The sequence below is a fragment of the Protopterus annectens genome, chromosome 13.part0, assembly GCF_019279795.1.
Source record: "Protopterus annectens isolate FY-2018-M chromosome 13.part0, PAN1.0, whole genome shotgun sequence".
Lineage (NCBI taxonomy): Eukaryota > Metazoa > Chordata > Ceratodontiformes > Protopteridae > Protopterus > Protopterus annectens.
In genome coordinates, this window is record NC_056747.1 from 576,069,546 (window position 1) to 576,088,957 (window position 19,412).

The window sequence follows — 19,412 nt, forward strand, 5'->3', positions numbered from 1 at the left end:
TGCCAGTGAGAAGGTACTGCACACTTTGGACTTGCATAGGCAACTCTGATTGTATTTGGATAAGACTAAGACTATTAAGAAATCTGATCAGCTCTTTGTTTCCTTTCATCCAAGGTCCTTGGGATTAGCTGTGTCTAGAACAAAAAGAAAACAGGACCAGCATACAAGGCACCTTGAAAATAAATTTATTGATTGAGGTTCTTGAAAAACAGACCAGTTTCGGCAAATATTTAACAAAGCCTTCTTCAGTGTTTAAAAAAACAAAAAAGAACCTGTATTTAAATACTCAAGTGAGTCGTGCTTCATTACATATGCTCATTCAGACCTGGCTTAAAGAGCCCACCAAGTTTAATAATCCATTTTTTTTCTCCATTGAATTTAATAAATTATGCCAACCTGATTTTGTTATGCCTGGATCTTCTAATTTTATCAATGGTAAAACTAAAAGTAGCCTTTGGATGCACCAAAGAATGTTTATATAAAGCATTGGTGTCTCTCGTCTGATATCACTAAAGTGTTCAGAGATTCGAAGCTTCAAGGGTCTGGACGTTTGGCCAATGTAGAATGCAGGACATGTGCATTTGGCCAAATAAATGACCCAGTCTGAGGAACAGTTGGCAAAAAATGTTATATTGAATACTTGAGGGGTGTTTTGACTGCTGAAACTGGTGGTTTTGAGTATGATGTTACAATAGATAGTGTCCACATGGGAAGCAACCAATTAATGGATCCCCTGATAATGTGGTCTGAATACTTATGGAACCTTTCTTTTCAAGATGTTTAAAGTGATTAAAAAAGGCAGATAGATCTGTCTCCAAGAATGTCCTGAAGTCTAGGTTCACATGTTAATATGTTCCAATTATGTTGAACAATTTGCATCAATATGTTGGTATTCCGACCATATGTGGTAATAAATCTAGGTGTTACTGAAGGTGATTTGTGTCTAGTTTTGTAATAAAGCAATTCGGTGCATTCCATCTGGTCAACTGTGTGTTTGGTATGTAATAGTTAACCCATTTTATACCCACTGTCATGGAATCGATGTACTAAATCATCTCTGAAGTGTCTGTGTGCTGATCAGAACAAATGCGTTTAATGCGCATGAACTGTGATTTGGGAATGTTTTTGCAGGTGTGAGGAGGATGAAAGCTGGTTGCATGGAGAAGTGAATTATTTTGGGGGAATTTACGATGAATTTCTGTAGTCAGCGTATGACCAAATGCACGGCAAACCAATACATCTAAGAAGATAATTTTATCTCTGTCATAGCTGACAGAAAATTCAATCCCCCATTTATTTTCGTTCAAATAAGAAAATTCTGAAAGGTATTCTTTATTCGCTCTCCATACCAACCAGCAGTCATCCAAATATCTGCGCCAAATATCCATTTCAACCATGTAAATGTTATGAGAGTTGTCGTAAATAACCTATTCTTCAAAGTATGCAATGAACAAATCTGCATATATGGGTGCAAAAGATGCACCCATAGCTGTCCCCTTGGTTTGTAAATAGCATTTGTCTGTAAAAAAACACATTTTTTGTCAAAACATGTTCTATTAAACACAACAAAAGGGTGTTGAAACCTGGCTTATATATTTCAGTTTTATTGAGCCAGTATTCCAATGCCTCTAGGCCAGCCCAATGTGGTATGTTGGTATTTAATGATTTTACATCCAATGTGCAAAGTAACCAGTCGGGCTCAAGCTGTGTATCAGAGGTAATCCTTAATTCCGTGGTATCTTGAGTTCTAGAACGGACACATTGTAAAAGGGGCTTAAGAAATTTGGTAAGGAATAGAGATAATGGTTCTGTTAATGAATTTCTACCTGAGACAATGGGTCTTCCGGGTGGGTGTTGAAGGTCCTTGTGTATTTTAGGTAGGAAATAAATGTATTGTGGACAAGGGTTGACAATGATGAGTTGATGCTGTGTGTTTTGAGTGATGATACCTTCTGCAACAGCTAAACTTAGGAAAGAATCAATCTGTTCCTTGAATACTGGTGTTGGATCGATGGTGAGTTCCAAGTAATTGCGTGCGTTGGATAATTGGTTTAGTGCTTCATGATCATATATCCTGAATCACTATAGAACCACCTTTGTCAGCACCAATTATGACTAGATTGTGATTGTTTGCCAATGTGTTTATATTTTTCACGCAAATTTTGGATACATTATTAGGTAATGGTGGAATTGATCTAAATTGAAAATGTAGATCTTTGATAATGGCTTGTTGAAATATGTAAACTTTGTGATTCATGGGTGGCATGAACGAAGACCTATGGTATTTAAATTCATCAGAGATCTTTGGTTCGTGTTCCTGGAAGAATAGTTTAAGGTTAAGATTTCTACAAAATGAAACCATATCTTGAACAAAACTTTCTTCGGAAACAAAAAAAAAACAGGGATGAATGATGATCCTTTATTAAGAATGTCAATTTCAGAGGCGGAAAGGACATATGATGAAATATTAGTAATGTTTACAGTGGTTGTTTGGTCACAAACATCTCTAATAGCGTTTCCATGTTGTCCACATCTTTTATGTTTCCTGCCCCCCCCCCCTCCTCCTACGTGTAAATCCTGTGAAGTGACAATTTCTTCTCTTATATACTGGTGAGCCTGTGGCACCCCCTGAATCAGCATCGAGACATGAGGATATGAATATTCATCAGCTGAAGTGCCAGTATAGGTATATGTGCCTTTCTTAAGGATAGATTTAGTCAGTTTCCTCTTGGGATAGGTACGATTCGAAGGAGAAAATCGTACGTTTGTTTTTTTGTAAAATTGAAGGGATCCCCTCTAGTATAATAATCTAAATCCTTTTGGAACTTTTTCTTTTTCCTATCCTTAAGCTGTGATTCCAATGTCATAAGTTCCTTGCTTATGTTCTTGACACTATTTGTATATATGGTCTGACCCTCAAATTGCTTGGCCTTATCACTAAGAGAAGAAATGGATTTAATTTCTTGTTTAATGACACTTTTATGGAAATTTGCTAGTACTTCAACAAATTTCATGGTGGTCTCTTGTTGAATTTCATTCCATTGTTTCAATAGAAGATCATCAGGGAAATTAACCAATGGTTGGAGTGCGTAACCCTCGTGGAGTGATGCCTTTGAGTAAATATGCACGAAAAAGTTTGTAATGCCAAACGTTATTTCTCAAAGATCTCATATGTTAAGATTTGAAAAAATGTTTACACAATTTTCATCAAGGCCTGTGTTGCCAAGGTCATCCAACTTTTCACCAAGGGAACCAATTCCAAAAACAAAGTCTCTGTCAGAAGACAGCCCATTTATTAAATGATGCAATTCCATGTTTAAATATATTAATAAAGACCGCTGTCCAAAATAATACCAAAGTTAAATAGACCTGAGCCGGTTCAGCATAGGATCAATAAGCAGCAGACCAATATAATATTATAGCTGACGTAAGTAAATGTGAAAATATTCCCAAAGGGACTATTCACCTGGATTGGGTCTATTGCTGGTCCTGTCTGAACCAATAAGCCTTAGTTCCGAAGCATCATATGGCTCCTTACTCAAAATGATAGTTGGAATAATAATTGACAGGCTGAAAAAACGAGATCTAAAATCTTACTGATTATCTTAAATAGATTGAAAGGCCCGTAATGTGGAAATGTATAAAAAATTCTAATTAATGCACAATTTGTGTTAAGTATTGTAGTATTAGACCAAGTGTACAATAGCTCAAACTAATATGGAATGAAAATCTAAAAAATTATAGAAAAATGTGTAGAGATTGATTCTGATGCTATAGAGTCATACAACAATAAAACAGTCCCAATGTAGCAGTTCAAAAAAGTGAGGCCAAGCAAAAGTGACGGTCATCAGAAACCATATATAAATGGTTTGATATTAACAAATGTCTAACAGCAAGATTGTCCACACTTGGCCTAATACTACAATACTTAACACATATTGTGCATTAATTAGATTTTTTTATACATTTCCACATTACTGGCCCCTCAGTCTATTTAGATTATCATCAGTAAGATTTTAGATCTCGTTTTTTCAGCCTGTTGTCAAATATTATTCCAGCTATCATTTTGAGTAAGGAGCCATATGATGCTTCGGACCTAAGGCTTATTGGTTCAGACAGGACCGGCAATAGACCCAATCCAGGTGAATAGTCCCTTTGGGAATATTTTCACATTTACTTATGTCAGCTATAATATTATATTGGTCTGCTGCTTATTGATCCTATGCTGAACCGGCTCAGGTCTATTTAACTTTGATATTGTTTTGGACAGCGGTCTTTATTAATATATTTAAACATGGAATTGCATCATTTAATAAATGGGCTGTCTTCTGACTTCTGTTTTGGAACTGGTCCCCTTGGTGAAAAGTTGGATGACCTTGGCAACACAGGCCTTGATGAAAATTGTGTAAACATTTTTTCAAATCAGCAAACATATGAGATCTTTGAGAAATAACATTTGGCATTACAAACTTTTTCGTGCATATTTGCTCAAAGGCATCACTCCACGAGGGTTACGAGTACGTACCCAACTATTGGTTAATTCCCCTGATGATTTTCTATTGAAACAATGGAATGCAATTCAACAAGAGACAACCCTGAAATTTGTTGAAGTACTAGCAAATTTCCATAATAGTCATTAAACAAGAAATTAAATCCATTTCTTCTCTTGGTGATAAGGCCAAGCAATTTGAGGGTCAGACCAATATATACAAATAGTGTCAAGAACATAAGCAAGGAACGTATGACATTGGAATCACAGCTTAAGGATAGGAAAAAGAAAAGGTTCCAAAGGGATTTAGATGATTATACTAGAGGGGATCCCTTCAATTTTACAAACAAAAACAAACATGTACGATTTTCTCCTTTGAATTGTACCTATCCCAAGAGGAAACGGACTAAATCTATCCTTAAGAAAGGCACATATAACTATACTGACACTTCAGCTGATGAATATTCATCCTCATGTCTCGATACTGTTCAGAGGGTGCCACAGGCTCACCAGTATCCAAGAGAAGAAATTCTGTCACTTCACAGGATTTACACGTAGGAGGAGGGGGGTGCAGGAAACAAAAGATGTGGACAACATGGAAAAGCTATTAGAGATGTTTGTGACCAAACCACTGTAAACATTACTAATATTTCATTACATGTCCTGTCCTCCTCCTCTGAAATTGACATTCTTAATAAAGGATTATCATTCATCCCTGTTTTTTTTGTTTCTAAAGAAAGTTTTGTTCAAGATATTGTTTCATTTTGTAGAAATCTTAACCTTAAACTATTTTTCCAGGAACAAGAACCAAAGATCTCTGATGAATTTAAATACCATAGGTCTTCGTTCATGCCACCCATGAATCACCAAGTTTACATGTTTCAACAAGCCATTATCAAAGATCTACATTTTCAATTTAGATCAATTCCACCATTACCTAATAATGTATCCAAAATTTGCATGGAAAATATAAACACATTGGCAAACAATCTAGTCATAATTGGTGCTGACAAAGGTAGTTCTATAGTGATTCAGGATACATTACAATATGATCATGAAGCACTGAACCAATTGTCCAACGCACGCTATTACTCGGAACTCACCATCGATCCAACACCAGTATTCAAGGAACAGATTGATTCCTTAGTTTAGCTGTTGCAGAAGGTATCACTCAAAACACACAGCATCAACTCACCATTGCCAACCCTTGTCCACAATACATTTATTTCCTACCTAAAATACCCAAGGACCTTCAACACCCACCCGGCAGACCCATTGTCTCAGGCAGAAATTAATTTACAGAACCATTATCTCTATTCCTTACCAAATTTCTTAAGCCCCTTTTACAATGTGTCCGTTCTAGAACTCAAGATACCACGGAATTTTTACAGATTACCTCTGATACACAGCTTGAGCCCGACTGGTTACTTTGCACATTGGATGTAAAATCATTATATACCAACATACCACATTGGGCTGGCCTAGAGGCGTTGGAATACTGGCTCAACAAAACTGAAATATACAAGCCAGGTTTCATCACCCTTTTGTTTAACGGAACATGTTTTGACAAAAAATTAGTTTTTTTTTTTTTACAAAGACAAATGCTATTTACAAACCAAGGGGACAGCTATGGGTGCATCTTTTGCACCCATATATGCCGATGTGTTCATGGCATACTTTGAAGAACAGGTTATTTACGATAACTCTCATAACATTTGCATGGTTGAAATGGATATTTGGTGCAGATATTTGGATGACTGCTGGTTGGTATGGAGAGCGAATAAAGAATACCTTTCGGAATTTGTTTATTTGAACGAAAATAAATAGGGGATTGAATTTTCTGTCAGCTATGATAGAGATAAAATTATCTTCTTAGATGTAGAGATAAGACTCCTTTAAAACCTAAAAACCACAAACATACTTTACAATGTGGATTTGATTCCTTGGAAGCTTCCTGTAGAGCAGCTGTTACTGGGTCTGTCATACGTAGGCATGCTTGGTTAAAGGAACAGACTCTGCCTGATCATGTTAAAGCAAAATTACTAGATGCACCTTTACAGCAGGATGTCTTATTTGATGTTAAAGCAGAAGATGTTTTAAAGAAAATGGTGGATAAGGCAAAGTCTATGCAGACTGTCAAAGATTTCTTACAGGTACAACCCCCTCGCTTCAGCAGAAATTGCCAACAAATTGGTCCTTTCCAGCTTCTGACAGACCACAGAGGGGTAAATACAGATGTCCAAGGGGCAGATGTCAAGCACAAATCCCTTACAAACCTCGCCAATGGGGCACTGCAACACAAGGGAGGAGAAGACAGGCCTCAAACTACTAGAGGACAAACACAATGACTTAACCCTCAAACTGCCAAGCAAAACTCTCTTGGCAGCTCCCTTGGGAGGAAAATTAGCACTTTTTGCAGACAACTGGCGCATCATCACAAAGGACAAATGGGTCCTAGACGTTATCTCACAAGGATACAGATTCCATTTCCACACCTTGCCAAGGATAAAAGGAATGCCAAACCTGCCACAAAATCAGTGGATAGAGGCACAAAAACAAATTACAGCTCTCATGGACATGAGAGCCATTCAACTGGTACGTACAAAGGCGCAAGATCAAGGCTCTTTCTAGTCCCCAGCAAGGACAATGCATGGAGACCCATTCTGGACCTTTCAATTCTAAACACCTACTTGCAAGTACCCAAATTCAAGACGCTAACACCACAGCAGCTTCTTCCCATGTTGAGCAAGAAGGCTTGGCTAGTAACTTTGGACCTCAAGGAGGCATACCTTCATGTCCCTATCAGACAAAATTGCAGAAGATACCTCCATTTCATTGCAGGTTCAACCCATTACAAATTCTCTGCACTGCCCTTTGGCTTATCTACTGCACCCAGGGACTTCACAAAATGCCTGGCACCAGTAATCGCATACTGCAGACAAAGAGGAATTCAAATATACCGATACCTGGACGACTGCCTCATCCACGCAGAAAGCAAGGACATTCTCTTACAACATCTGGCGTTTGTCAAACACCTAAGTTGCCGAGGGTACACAGTAAACGAAAAGAAATCAAAACTAGTGCCCTCACAGAACATGACATTCCTGGGTGCCAGCTTGAATGCAATGGCCCAGATGGCTTATCTCATGCCAGACAAGCAACTACAGCTAACTCAATACTTCAAAATAATGGTAACAAAAACCCAACTCCCTGCAAGAAAAATTCTGCAGGCCGTGGGATTCATGGCATCTTGCATACTACTAATACCATTTGCAAAACTGCATATGAGGAAATTACAATGGTGCCTGAAAAGTGTATGGAGTCAACACAGCCACAGTTTGGAAACAATGATACCTCTCATTCCCTGCCTTCAACAGGAGTTTCTATGGTGGTCACAGGCATGTCACCTCAACAAGGGTCAGGCTTTCACCTTACCCCCAGCCAGGCAAACTATGATAACAGATGCATCGGACTATGCCTGGGGGGCACACATGGCAGGACAGTGCGTTCAAGGCAGATGGACTGCAGATCTAAGATATCTGCACATCAATCAAAAAGGAATGCTAGCTGTACAGAATGCTCTGACAGCCTTCAAGGACCTCTTACATCCAGGACAACTTATTATAAGGACAGACAATACCACAGTAATGTGGTACATAAACAAGCAAGGGGGTACACACTCCTACCCTCTAGGCAGGCAATCAATGACCTTGTGGAACACAGCACTGACTTACCAAGTTCAATTACAAGCACAATTCCTGCCAGGAAGAAAGAACACTTTGGCAGACCTAAGCAGGAACATCATGGATCCCCACAAGTGGAAACTGGATCCACAAGTATTTGCAATGATAACTCAAAAATGGGGGCGCCCAGACATAGACCTGTTTGCCAACCCCCAAAGCTTTCAGCTACCAAAATTTTGTACAAGGGTATTCCACCATCAAGCTTGGAAAGTGGACGCACTCTCATTCAATTGGAAAATGTTGACAGTATATGCCTTCCCTCCACTGCCCCTTCTGACAAAGGTGCTGCTGAAAGTCAGAATGGAGAGACCACAAATGATACTCATTGCCCCAGACTGGCCACGCCAGCACTGGTACCCACTACTAAGGAACATGGCCCACCATGGATTTTACCACAAATTCCTTATCTGCTCACACAGCAAGATGGTCAGATTCTACACAGCCAGCTCAAGACCTTAAATCTGGCTGCATGGCAAATCACCTAAACATCCAGCCAGCTCCTCTTTCACAAGCTGTTATGGATGTCATTCTGGAGGCCAGGAGGCCCAGCACCAGGAAAACCTACTCAAATGGAAAATATTTTGCGCCTGGAACCAAGCTAAAGGTCAAAATCCCCTTGAGCCAGACATACCTCAGATTCTACAATATTTAACTGAGATGTTACACAAAGGACTTTCCATCTATTAAAATCCACGCCTCAGCTATTTCAGCTCACTACAACACGGATCCTCCCTTATTTTCACATCCACTCCTAAGGCAGTACCTCAGAGGGGCCAAAAACATAAGGCCTCCCAGGAGAGCACCAACGCCAACTTGGGACCTCAATTTTGTTCTGGAAAAGCTTACGCTTCCACCTTTTGAGCCAGCTTTTTTAGCTGATTTAAAATTTATATCATGGAAAACTGCCCTGCTAGCAATTACTTCAGCCAGAAGAGTCTCAGAGCTACAGGCACTAATGGCAGTGGAGCCTTTCCTCATTTTTCATCAAGACAGAGTCTCTCTACGAACTAACCCCTCCTTTATGCCAAAGGTGGTTACCAGTGTGGCTCTAAATCAAACCATCCATTTACCCACTTTTTTCCCAAATCCACAGAACAAAGGTGAAAGACTCCTGCACTCCTTGGACATTCACAGGCAACTGCGTTACTACTTGGATAAAACTAAGGCTTTAAGAAAATCTGACCAGCTCTTTGTATCCTATGCTACAGCATCACAAGGAAAGGCTATCTCAAAACAGACCATTTCAAAATGGATAGGACATTGCATACGTTTTTGCTACACCCATCATGGAAAACCAGTTCCTGCTAGCATAAGGCCCCACTCCACCAGGGCAGCAGCTACATCTACAGCCTTCCTCAGGGGGGTGCCAACCAAGGATATTCTGGAAGCTGCTACTTGGAGTTCAGTACACACCTTCACCAAACACTATCACTTACCACTATACTCAAGACTAGAGCTGGCTTCGCCGCTGCAGTTTTGCAGGGCCTGCTAGCCTCTTCTAACCCTGTTTGATTCCACCTCCCATCCTTAGCTTTGGGATTCTACCCAAGTGTGATGACTGCAGCAGGGGTAACACGATGAACATAGTACAGTTTTGTACCTACCGTAAATGTAGATGTTAGTGTTCACCCTTCTGCAGTCCAGGTTACCCTCCCTCCATCCCCTCTAATCTAGCTGAAACCTTTCTATGCCTTTAAATCTGATACAACCTTTGTGGTGTATTTGCTTATAGCTGGAAGTATGCTTTGTTTGTGCTTCACTTTTATTTTTTGATACTATGTAGTGACCTCCTATTAGGGGGCACCTGATATCTGGGGCAAGAAAAACTGAAGAAAATGGCATCTGATGCCTCTTGTATACCCCTGGTGCACTGACGTCAGGGAAGAAGCAACAGCAACTGACGCCGGACCAAGACTTTGGAACTCGGGCCGACTGCGGGACCGCCTGACTACAGGATAACCCAAGTGTGATGACTGTAGCAGGGTGAACACTCGAACATCTACATTTATGGTAGGTACAAAACTGTACTTTTGTCTTTGGAAAGATCAGCACCTGTAGAGAAAATAGACTGAAATTAGAACAGTGGTCTGTCAAGCTTACATGGTGTGTTTCCTCATTAAGTGAAATCAGTCCCATTCTCAAACTATCTTGGAAGCCCACCAATGACTACATAAAATTGCAAGTCATATTTGTTCCCAGCAGAGTAACATGAAAGCACCACTGAACCTTCAGTTTGAATTTCTTTGCCACCATAAGCAACAAGCTACAGACACTTTACCAAATCAAGCTTCTCACCAGCACATACTCTAGCAAATGTTTCTGCTGACAAAACATTTCACTTTGAACCTATCAACTTTGAGCTCTGTGGGTCTTCCATTTATCTGAACAGTCCAAAGTACTTCATTCTTTGCCCATAAATCTACTGCATTGACTGTTTCATTAAGCACAGACACACCATCAACCTAAAAAGTAGGATCACCGCTTTCTAATTGATCAGTTGCGTCTCTGAATGTTCTCTCTCTAATAAAAGAATGAACCTCTCTTGATTCACAAAATCTTTGGAAATTATTCCACTTTTACATCTGTGGTATTGCTGACCAAAAGCTAGGCACTTTTCTCTTTTAGACACGATTGCCACCACAGTTACGACAGTTGACTGATGTTAGGTTGAGGAGAACATGCTTTGCTTGCTGACTCACCCTTCAGTTTCACTGAAACTGTGCACACACTGGAATTTGCTAGAACATTTTGGGTTTCTCAGGGAGTAGTACAGGACCTGCAACAGCCCCCATGTTTCTTTTAACCACTGGCTGCATACATCAACATGAGCACTAGAAGATACTGGAAGCATGCGTTTCTCATTTGTAAGCTTATTTGTGTGCTTTTCTGTTGGCTCATATATCTGACAAATCTCAATGGCCTTATTCAAAGTTAAATCACTGTCGCAAAGCAAAATCTTTCACACAGCATCATTTTTAATACTACACATAAGTCTTTTATCAACTCATCCCTTAAATCACCAAATCTGTACTTTTTAACTTTGTTTTTCAAGTCCGTTATATGTGCTGCAAAAGTTACACCAGGCTTTTGATCTCTTGTGTAAAATAAGTACCTTTCCATTGTAATATTCATTTGGTGGTTACACATTTCTCTAAATTTACGTTTTAAGCATTGTAGGTCTTCCCTTGATTCAGCCAGTGCCACTGTAACTGTTTTCCCCCTCTCCTGCGAACACAGCAGGTACATACACAGATGAACGCTCTTTCTATGGCTTCTGAACCAGCTAAATCAGGCAGTATAAATGCCTCGGTATGTGCATCTTTATCAGAAAATGCAGCTTGTATGAAAATATTGTACTCTTGCTCAGACCTCTACTCATCACTCATTAGACCCATTAATAGAGTACAACGTCCCTTTTGGTATGTACCTCACAAGACATCTACAGCAACTGGAAAGACCACAGAAATGCCTCACAAAGAGGATTACTGGCCTCAAACAGATGCCCTATGCAGACAGTCTCAAAAAACTACAGCTTTATTCCATCGCATATCGCCTACTCGGGGGCGAGCTCTGCCTAACATACAAAGCTATGTCAAACCCAGAGCTGTTGGACATGCTCTACTTAAAGAAATCCCAATTCCTCCGAGCTACACGCTCTAGGGACCTAAACATTGTCACCACAATAAACAGAACATGCTGGAGGGATAGATTCCTGTCCCAGAGACTTCCCATACTCTGGAACAGACTACCTGTCTATGTCAGAGAGCTCCTCATTAGCACTCTTCAAGAAAAATCTTGATGATTGGATGGGAAATGGGAAATTCAGCCTGGGGATCACTTCTGTGGTTCTGCTCGACAGGGGCACAGGAAAATAAATTTCTTGGGTGGCGAAAGCAAGGGTACATTTTTTTTGGCTAGGCTTGTATGGGCCCTAGGGCCGATAGCCTAGTACCTACCTATGAACACACTCCAGCTGTCAAGTACAAGTGGAGCTGGTCTACAAAAGCCTTCTGCCATGCCAACAAATTATAGTAAAACGCAATGCAAACCTGGCCCACTTGTAATTGTATACGAACATGCACACACAGCTAGTACTTGTAATATTCAGATGCACAATAAACTCTTTGAAATACTGTTCTTTGTGAAATATGCTTTGAAATGGCTGTAGTTTGCGAAAAAAAATTAACTGTAATACTGCACAAACTTGCGAACACTTTGTATACTTCAGATATTTTAAATAGCTTTAATGCGAAAAGGTAGCACGTAGCAAAAATGCGGTCATTCTTGTACACTTTATGCGATTCGGACTTTATTTCAAACATTTTTGTAACTATTTTGAATATTATCAATATGTCTCCGTTTCAGACATTTCGTTTGGAACTTCGTTTTAAGTGTTCTGAGTGCTTCATTTCTTATTCTTTGAGTAAGAAATCATTTAAGCAAATTTTAGTACCTGGAATTCATTTCTGACCTGTTTTGCGAGTTGTATGTGCTTTAGGGATATGATCCATTCCTTTATATTCCTCCACCATAAACTGAGTGCCTTCTGGTCTTTATTCTGGATCCCATTCTGACACCATGTCGCTTGTCTTGGTTTACAATTGAAGATGAACAGGCGGGGTAGTTCATTTATATGCTTTATTACACAAACACAAACTACACAGACATGCATGCTTACATCTCAACAGCTTACTACAAAATGGCAGGCTGGCATGTGCTTAGTATGTATACACTTCTGCAAGCCCATGGAAAGCTTCTTAAAGGTATACATACATATTAATCTGCACGTAGGTAGTGCAGTGTTTGCCAGTCATTTGCTCCACATGAGAACTCCCAGGAAACCCATCCCTCCTCCTTGGGACCTCAACTTTGTACTAGAGAAATTGACTTTGCCTTGCCTTTGAACCAGCTGCTTCCACTTTCCTCAAGCGTTGCTCCTGGAAAAGTGTTGCTGGTTGCCTTGACTTCAGCTAGAAGGGTGTCACAACTGCAAGCCCTCATAGCTGTCCCCCCCCCCCGTCTTCCATAAGGACTGTGCGTCTGAGGACTAAGCCATGCTTCATGCCAAAAGTGGTTAACTCTCTCTCTCTCTCTCTCTCTCTCAACCAATCCATCCAGTTCCCCACACCACAAAACCACAGTGGGAGGATCCTACATTCCGTGGATGTTCACAGACAACCGAGGTTCTACTAGGACGAGACTAAACCCTTCAGGAAATTTGATCAGCTCTTCATTAATTTCCATCCCAGGGCGCTGGGTCTCCCTGCTTCCAAACAGACCATCTCCTCTTAGATCTCCAAAGCCATCTGTTTTTGCTACACTAACCATGGAAGAATGCTTTCCTTCCCTGTAAAGGCCCACTCTGAAAAATGCTTGGCTCTGGTAAAGGACTGGATGACGGTGTCATTCTTGAAGCAGCCACCTGGTTTACCATTCATACATTTGCCAAACATTACAAACTGGATTCTATCTCTAGATCCAGGACTGGTTTTGCAAGAGCCATTTTCCATGGCTTAATCGGGAGTTCCTCTATTCCTGCCTCCTCCCACCTTCCCTGTTGAGCTTTGGCACTCTCCCTCAAGTGAAGAATACTGCAACAAGTGAATAGAAGGACATAGAAAAGTAATGTAAAATCATACCATAACTATAGATGTCCTCTTTATTGCTGCAGTATTCTATCCCTCCCATCTTACCCACTGGTCTTTTGTCTTTCTGGATGCACACAGCACTTAATCCTTAGTCTGCCTTCTTTCGTGGGGCATTCATTTCTGAGGATGGTACATGCGTGCATCCGTTTTTATTGCTTATGCCAGATGTAGCCCGTACCCTACTGTAGTAAGTCTCTTGTATACTGGCTGACATCAGGGTGCCATCTGGCAGGGATATCTCTCAAGTGAAGAGGACATCTATGGTTATGGTAAGATTTTGCACAACTTCTTTCTTTCCTTCAGCAGTCTCCTTTCCTTATTGAAGAAAACCAAAGGAAATTTGTATATCCTAGATATGTAAGACACCGTTGAAATTCTGCTTTGTCAGTGCTGAGTAGAGTCTCTAAAATTCAGGCAGTTAATTGTCCCTTGAGTCCTGTATCATAGGATCCCATATTGTAAAGCAAATACTGGAATGCGTGGGTACTTGTATAATGTTGCTAGAGCAAAACTCGAGGGTTTGGTGTTGCGTCCCTCCATTAAGATAATATAGCTGCTTTTCAAGCTTTCTTTTAAATGTTTTTGCCTAGAATATTTTTGTAAATTAGCAACTTAGCAAGGAAGGAATTCCTGTGTCCTACTTAGTTCATGCTCATGTTATGCATTTAAGACAGGCAAGGTTTTATTTGCTTAGAGCAGTCATTTAGAACTTGCTTTAGCATCCTTCCTTCTCCCATAGTAAATTTGTGGGTGCCCTGTCTTTTTGTCATGAACCCATAGTGAAATGATATAGTGCCCACTGGATTTATTTACCTTAACAGTGGATCTTTTAAAGTGTTTTACATTTTTTCTTTTATGTTGAATTTGTTGGATAGCTCACCCACTTCCACCCTACTCAGCTTGTAGTGCTGTATTATTCAGTTTTGGTCCTGGATTGTGTCTTTGGTTGGTATTCATGTTCAGGTGCTGTCACTTTTTCTTTTTATGATCATAATCTCCAACAGTTGCACGTAATTTTTTGTAATGGACTGTTTTGAGTGACATACTGTTTAGGTTTAATGGGTGTGCTTCTTTGTCAAGTCAGTTTGACCACTTATGTCAAGTACTGTTTTGAATTAAATTCTGTTTTGGGCCTGGCTTTGACTTGTTACATAAGCACTGTTAGGAGATTTTAGGCACTGAATTCTCTATTGAAAGACAAAATAACTCTGCTGCAATACTGTTCTCAAAGATATCTGTTAAGGTTGGTGACTTGTCCATGTGTTTTGACTGTATAAACCATAATGGCAAAGCATTGCAGCAGATGGACATGACTAATGTTGTGCATTTCAAACACTTCTGCTTATTTACAGGATTGGAATACATTTCTTCTGAAGTTTAATGATCTAGATTTATGTATATCGGAGAATGAAACACTGAAACATCTTGTGAATGACACTACGACTCCTGAAAGCACTGTGACAAGTGGCCAAACCAGGTTGTCCACCCAGTCACCACAGGTTCTTGAAGAGTCTGGACCAATAAATATTTCTGTTTCAATTACCCTTACAATGGACCCCCTCAAGCCATTTGGAGGATATTCACGTAATGTCACTCACTTAAGCACCACCATTTTTGGTCACCAAATAGGACTTTCAGGTAAACAGAAAATCCACACTTCTCCTTGGTGTATTTCACTCTGGCAGTGTACAAATTCACTTGCACTAATATTTTGAAAATTACTTCATTCTTGGTTTGTATTAGTAAAGTGTGTGTGTGTGTGTTAATGCTGCCTTTTTAATCTTGGCTGTTGTGATAGCCACCCACTGTGCAGCAATTTAACTTTCTGAGATCTTTGAGTGCTGAGCACTCAGTGGCTTCTTGCCCTGTATTAGGTTAATAGGTGTGGCCTCAGTCTTAGTGGAGATCTGGTATGTACAGTGGCTGTTGCACAGTTTATAGTCTGCTAAAAATGCATCAAGTAATTTCTGTAGGAAGTTTTTGTTTGTTGCCTCAGTAGTGACCATGCCATATTTGGCTGTTACTCTATTGACTGGGAACTAGTGATCAGTGTTAAATTAATGAGTTAGTAGGTGTGAAGGAAGAAAACTAAGCAAAAAATACTGCTTTCACTGAGGTGCATGAGTGATGATGCACCTATTCCACCACCTTGTGTTGCACTACATTGTGTCTTAATGTTACAGGAAGTCTGTTTTTTCTCCACTTTCACTGTGCCTTGATGGACAAATTATGGCACTTGGATAGATCTCTAAGGAGGGACTGGCAATTTTTTTACAATAGACAGTGCGCAAGGGGAGTGCTTGGGGGCATTGGGGGTAGAAATTGTGCTTATGAAAAGACCAGAACCAGTTCTGAGTTTGACAAGTTGGTGTCATTGTGGTGCTTTTGAACACACATGTAAATGATCTGTTGTGTTACTTGAAAGTGTTTTTGATGAGAATATTATGGCCAGATCAGTGTCCTGGGTGGAGGGGAGTCTTGTTTTCGACTTCCTTTGTTTAACTGATACTTGTGCCAGATGGCCATTTGGTAATGGGGAGAGTCACAACACCAGTACAGGACAGATGAGCTACCACAAAGTACATAACACCAAAATAACATAACCACGTAGTAACAAAGCAGGTTTATTACAAGGTTGAGCGCTTTCTTCCCTATTCAGTTGAATAGGAAAGAAAGCACTCAACCTTGTGATAACCACGTAGTAACAAAGCAGGTTTATTTTGGTGTTCTGTACTTCGTGGTGGTTCATCTGTCCTGCACTGGTGGTGTGATTACCTGGATGTTCTTCATCTCACATTGCTGCAGTCCTTACATATGGGTAGTCCGCTGTCCTCGGTCGGCCCGAATACCAAAGTATTAGGCTGACGTCGGTCATGGGCGCTCAGATCTGACATCATAGCGTCAGGGTATAAAAGCGCATGACCGACGTCATATCCTCAGTCTTTTTTGCCGCATGGTCCGATGCAGAAGCAGCGTTGCAAGTGCCGTTCGGCGTTCTGAAATTTTCGTATTCTGAGTTTCAGACCAAAACCAAGTTGGGCTAAGTACCCCGTTGGGGAATATTTTTGTTTTTTCTTGCCTCAGTTAATTCCGGATGTCAGAAAAAGTGAATAATTGTATTTCTTGTGGGAAACAGATACCGTATAGGGATTATCACTCTCTTTGCATTCCTTGTTTGGGACCGGACCACGACGTAGTCGGGTGTTGGTTTTGTGCTAGGTTTAATAAGCGCACTATAAAAAGAAGGTTAGATTGTGCTAGGTTAGTCTTTGGTAGGCGGTGTAATTATAATATGCCGTCGGATCCTCCGATGCCCGCTTCCACGAAGAAGCGCAAAGACAAATCCTTGAAACCTAGACAGGTTGATTCGTCCGTTTCGGACGCCGGTCCTGCAGAAGCTACAGTGGAGCAGGTGGATCCGGCTGAAGTTTCTGTTGAGTCTCAGGGGGAAACTTTGATTTTGCAGGATGTGGCCTCACAGGAGTCAGGTCAAGCTGAAGGGGCCTCTCAGGTTACTGTTCTCCCTTCTATGCCTAAGGTGGTTAGGCCTTCTGCTACTATTTCTAAGGCTTCTTCTAAGGGCAGGTCTGTTTTGCCTTCCTCTGGTGTCCCTCCAGGTACTTCAGGGTCTGTGCCTAAAAAGCACATGCTTAAAATGGCAGAAGATTTGATTACTTTAATTAGAGGTTCTATGCCCCCTCCTGATAAGAGGCCCAGGGTGGAGCCAGAGTTGGAAAGTTTGGATCATGCCTCAGACGACTCAGACTCTTCTGCTGAAGATATTCAAGATTTTCCCCCTTATTGGGATTCTGATGCAGAGGATGCCACTCCTTCTGCTTCTCCTCCAGAGGATTTTTCAATTTCAGAAACTCTACATTGCATGAGGAAGCAAATTAGGTGGGAAGGACAGGAGATCTCTGATTCACGAAAGAGGCTTAGGGTATTCTCGTTTTACCACAGCATAGACGCTTGGCTATACCTCCTGTTTTCGTTGTTGTTCAAGATGTTTTCTCGAGGCTTCCCTTAATCCAGATTCTTTGCCTCCTCGCCAGTTAAACCGGACGGTATTACAGGGTGCCTGAGGCTCATAAATATCTGTATAAGAGTCCTAGGGCGGACCCAGAAACTATTAGTCAGGGGCCTAAGGGTGTTAGAGCTTCTGTTGTAAAGAATCCGGTTCCTCTAGATAAGCAAGCTAGAGCTTTGGATAGATGGGGTAAGAAGGTGTATACCTCTTCTACTTTAGCAATGAGGGCTTTAAATTGCCAGTTTCATATGTTGAAGTATCAGAATTTCCTCCTTTCTCAGCTAAAATCTAAAGTGGATGCTTTGGCAGAGGGCATAGAGTGTAAAGAGTTGCAGGATTTAGTACATGTCTCTGAACAGGTGGGTAAGCATTCTTTGCAGTGTGGTTTTGATGCTGTACAGGCCTCTTCTAGGGTGGCTGCCACTGGATCAGTTCTTCGTAGGCACGCCTGGCTTAAGGATCAGAATTTGTCCGAGCATGTTAAAACTAGAATTCTGGATGCCCCTTTACAGTCTGAAGTTTTGTTTGGTCCCCCTGTGGAGTCTGTTTTGAAGAAAATGGAAGACAAGGCTAAGTCTATGCAGACTGTTAAAGATTTTTTGCAGGTGCAACCTCCAAAGTTTAGTAGAAATTGGCCTACTAAGGGGTGGACCTACCCTTCTTCTGATTCTCAGTCTAGGGGTAGATCTAGGCATGGCAGGGCAGAGCTCACAGTACATTCAGGCCTAGAACTTGGAGTTCACCTGCACAATCTGCAGGTGAGGGCAGGGGCCAGTCCTTTCGTAAACAGGCCCAATGACCTGCATTTTCAGCTGCCAGATTCTTCTTCCCTGGCAGCTCCTTTGGGAGGAAAATTAGCACTCTTCAAGCGAAACTGGCTTTTAGTCACCCAGGACAAATGGGTATTGGACATTATAAACCGAGGCTACAAGTTCTATTTCCATACATTGCCTCCTTTCAAAGGCATGCCAGACGTTCCTCCTCGGCAAAGGATAGAGGCTCACAAGCAGATTTCTTTACTTCTTCAAATAGGAGCTATACAGCCAGTTCCTCTGTCAGATGTGGGACTAGGATTTTATTCTCGCCTGTTTCTAGTACCAAAGAAAGGGAACACGTGGAGACCAATTTTGGATTTATCTATCCTCAACACTTATCTGGACATTCCAAAGTTCAAAATGCTGACTAAACAACAGCTTTTACCTCTGTTGGGAAAAGATCACTGGATGGTAACTCTAGATCTCAGAGGCTTATCTTCATGTTCCTATCAGGCCCAGTTGCAGGAGGTACCTGCATTTTCGGGCTGGAAATTTACATTATCAGTTCTCTGCATTGCCCTTTGGCTTATCTACTGCACCCAGAGTGTTCACAAAGGTTCTGGCTCCAGTGATAGCATTTTTTAGGTTGAAAGGAATACAGATTTATCCTTATTTGGACGATTGCTTGATTATTGCACAACACAAAGACGAACTTCTGCATCATCTACAGTATGTGATGGTAGTGTTAAG

The 19,412-nt window shown here is 40.8% G+C and overlaps 1 protein-coding gene across 1 annotated transcript in view; it reads left to right on the top strand.

Moving 5' to 3' along the window:
- Positions 1-19,412, top strand: part of TMEM248 (transmembrane protein 248) — a 452,360-nt gene that overhangs the window by 257,021 nt on the left and 175,927 nt on the right. The window contains exon 3 of the mRNA XM_044054239.1: positions 15,233-15,518. Coding sequence (XP_043910174.1) covers positions 15,233-15,518 — 286 coding nt within the window. The remainder of the gene's footprint in view (positions 1-15,232; positions 15,519-19,412) is intronic.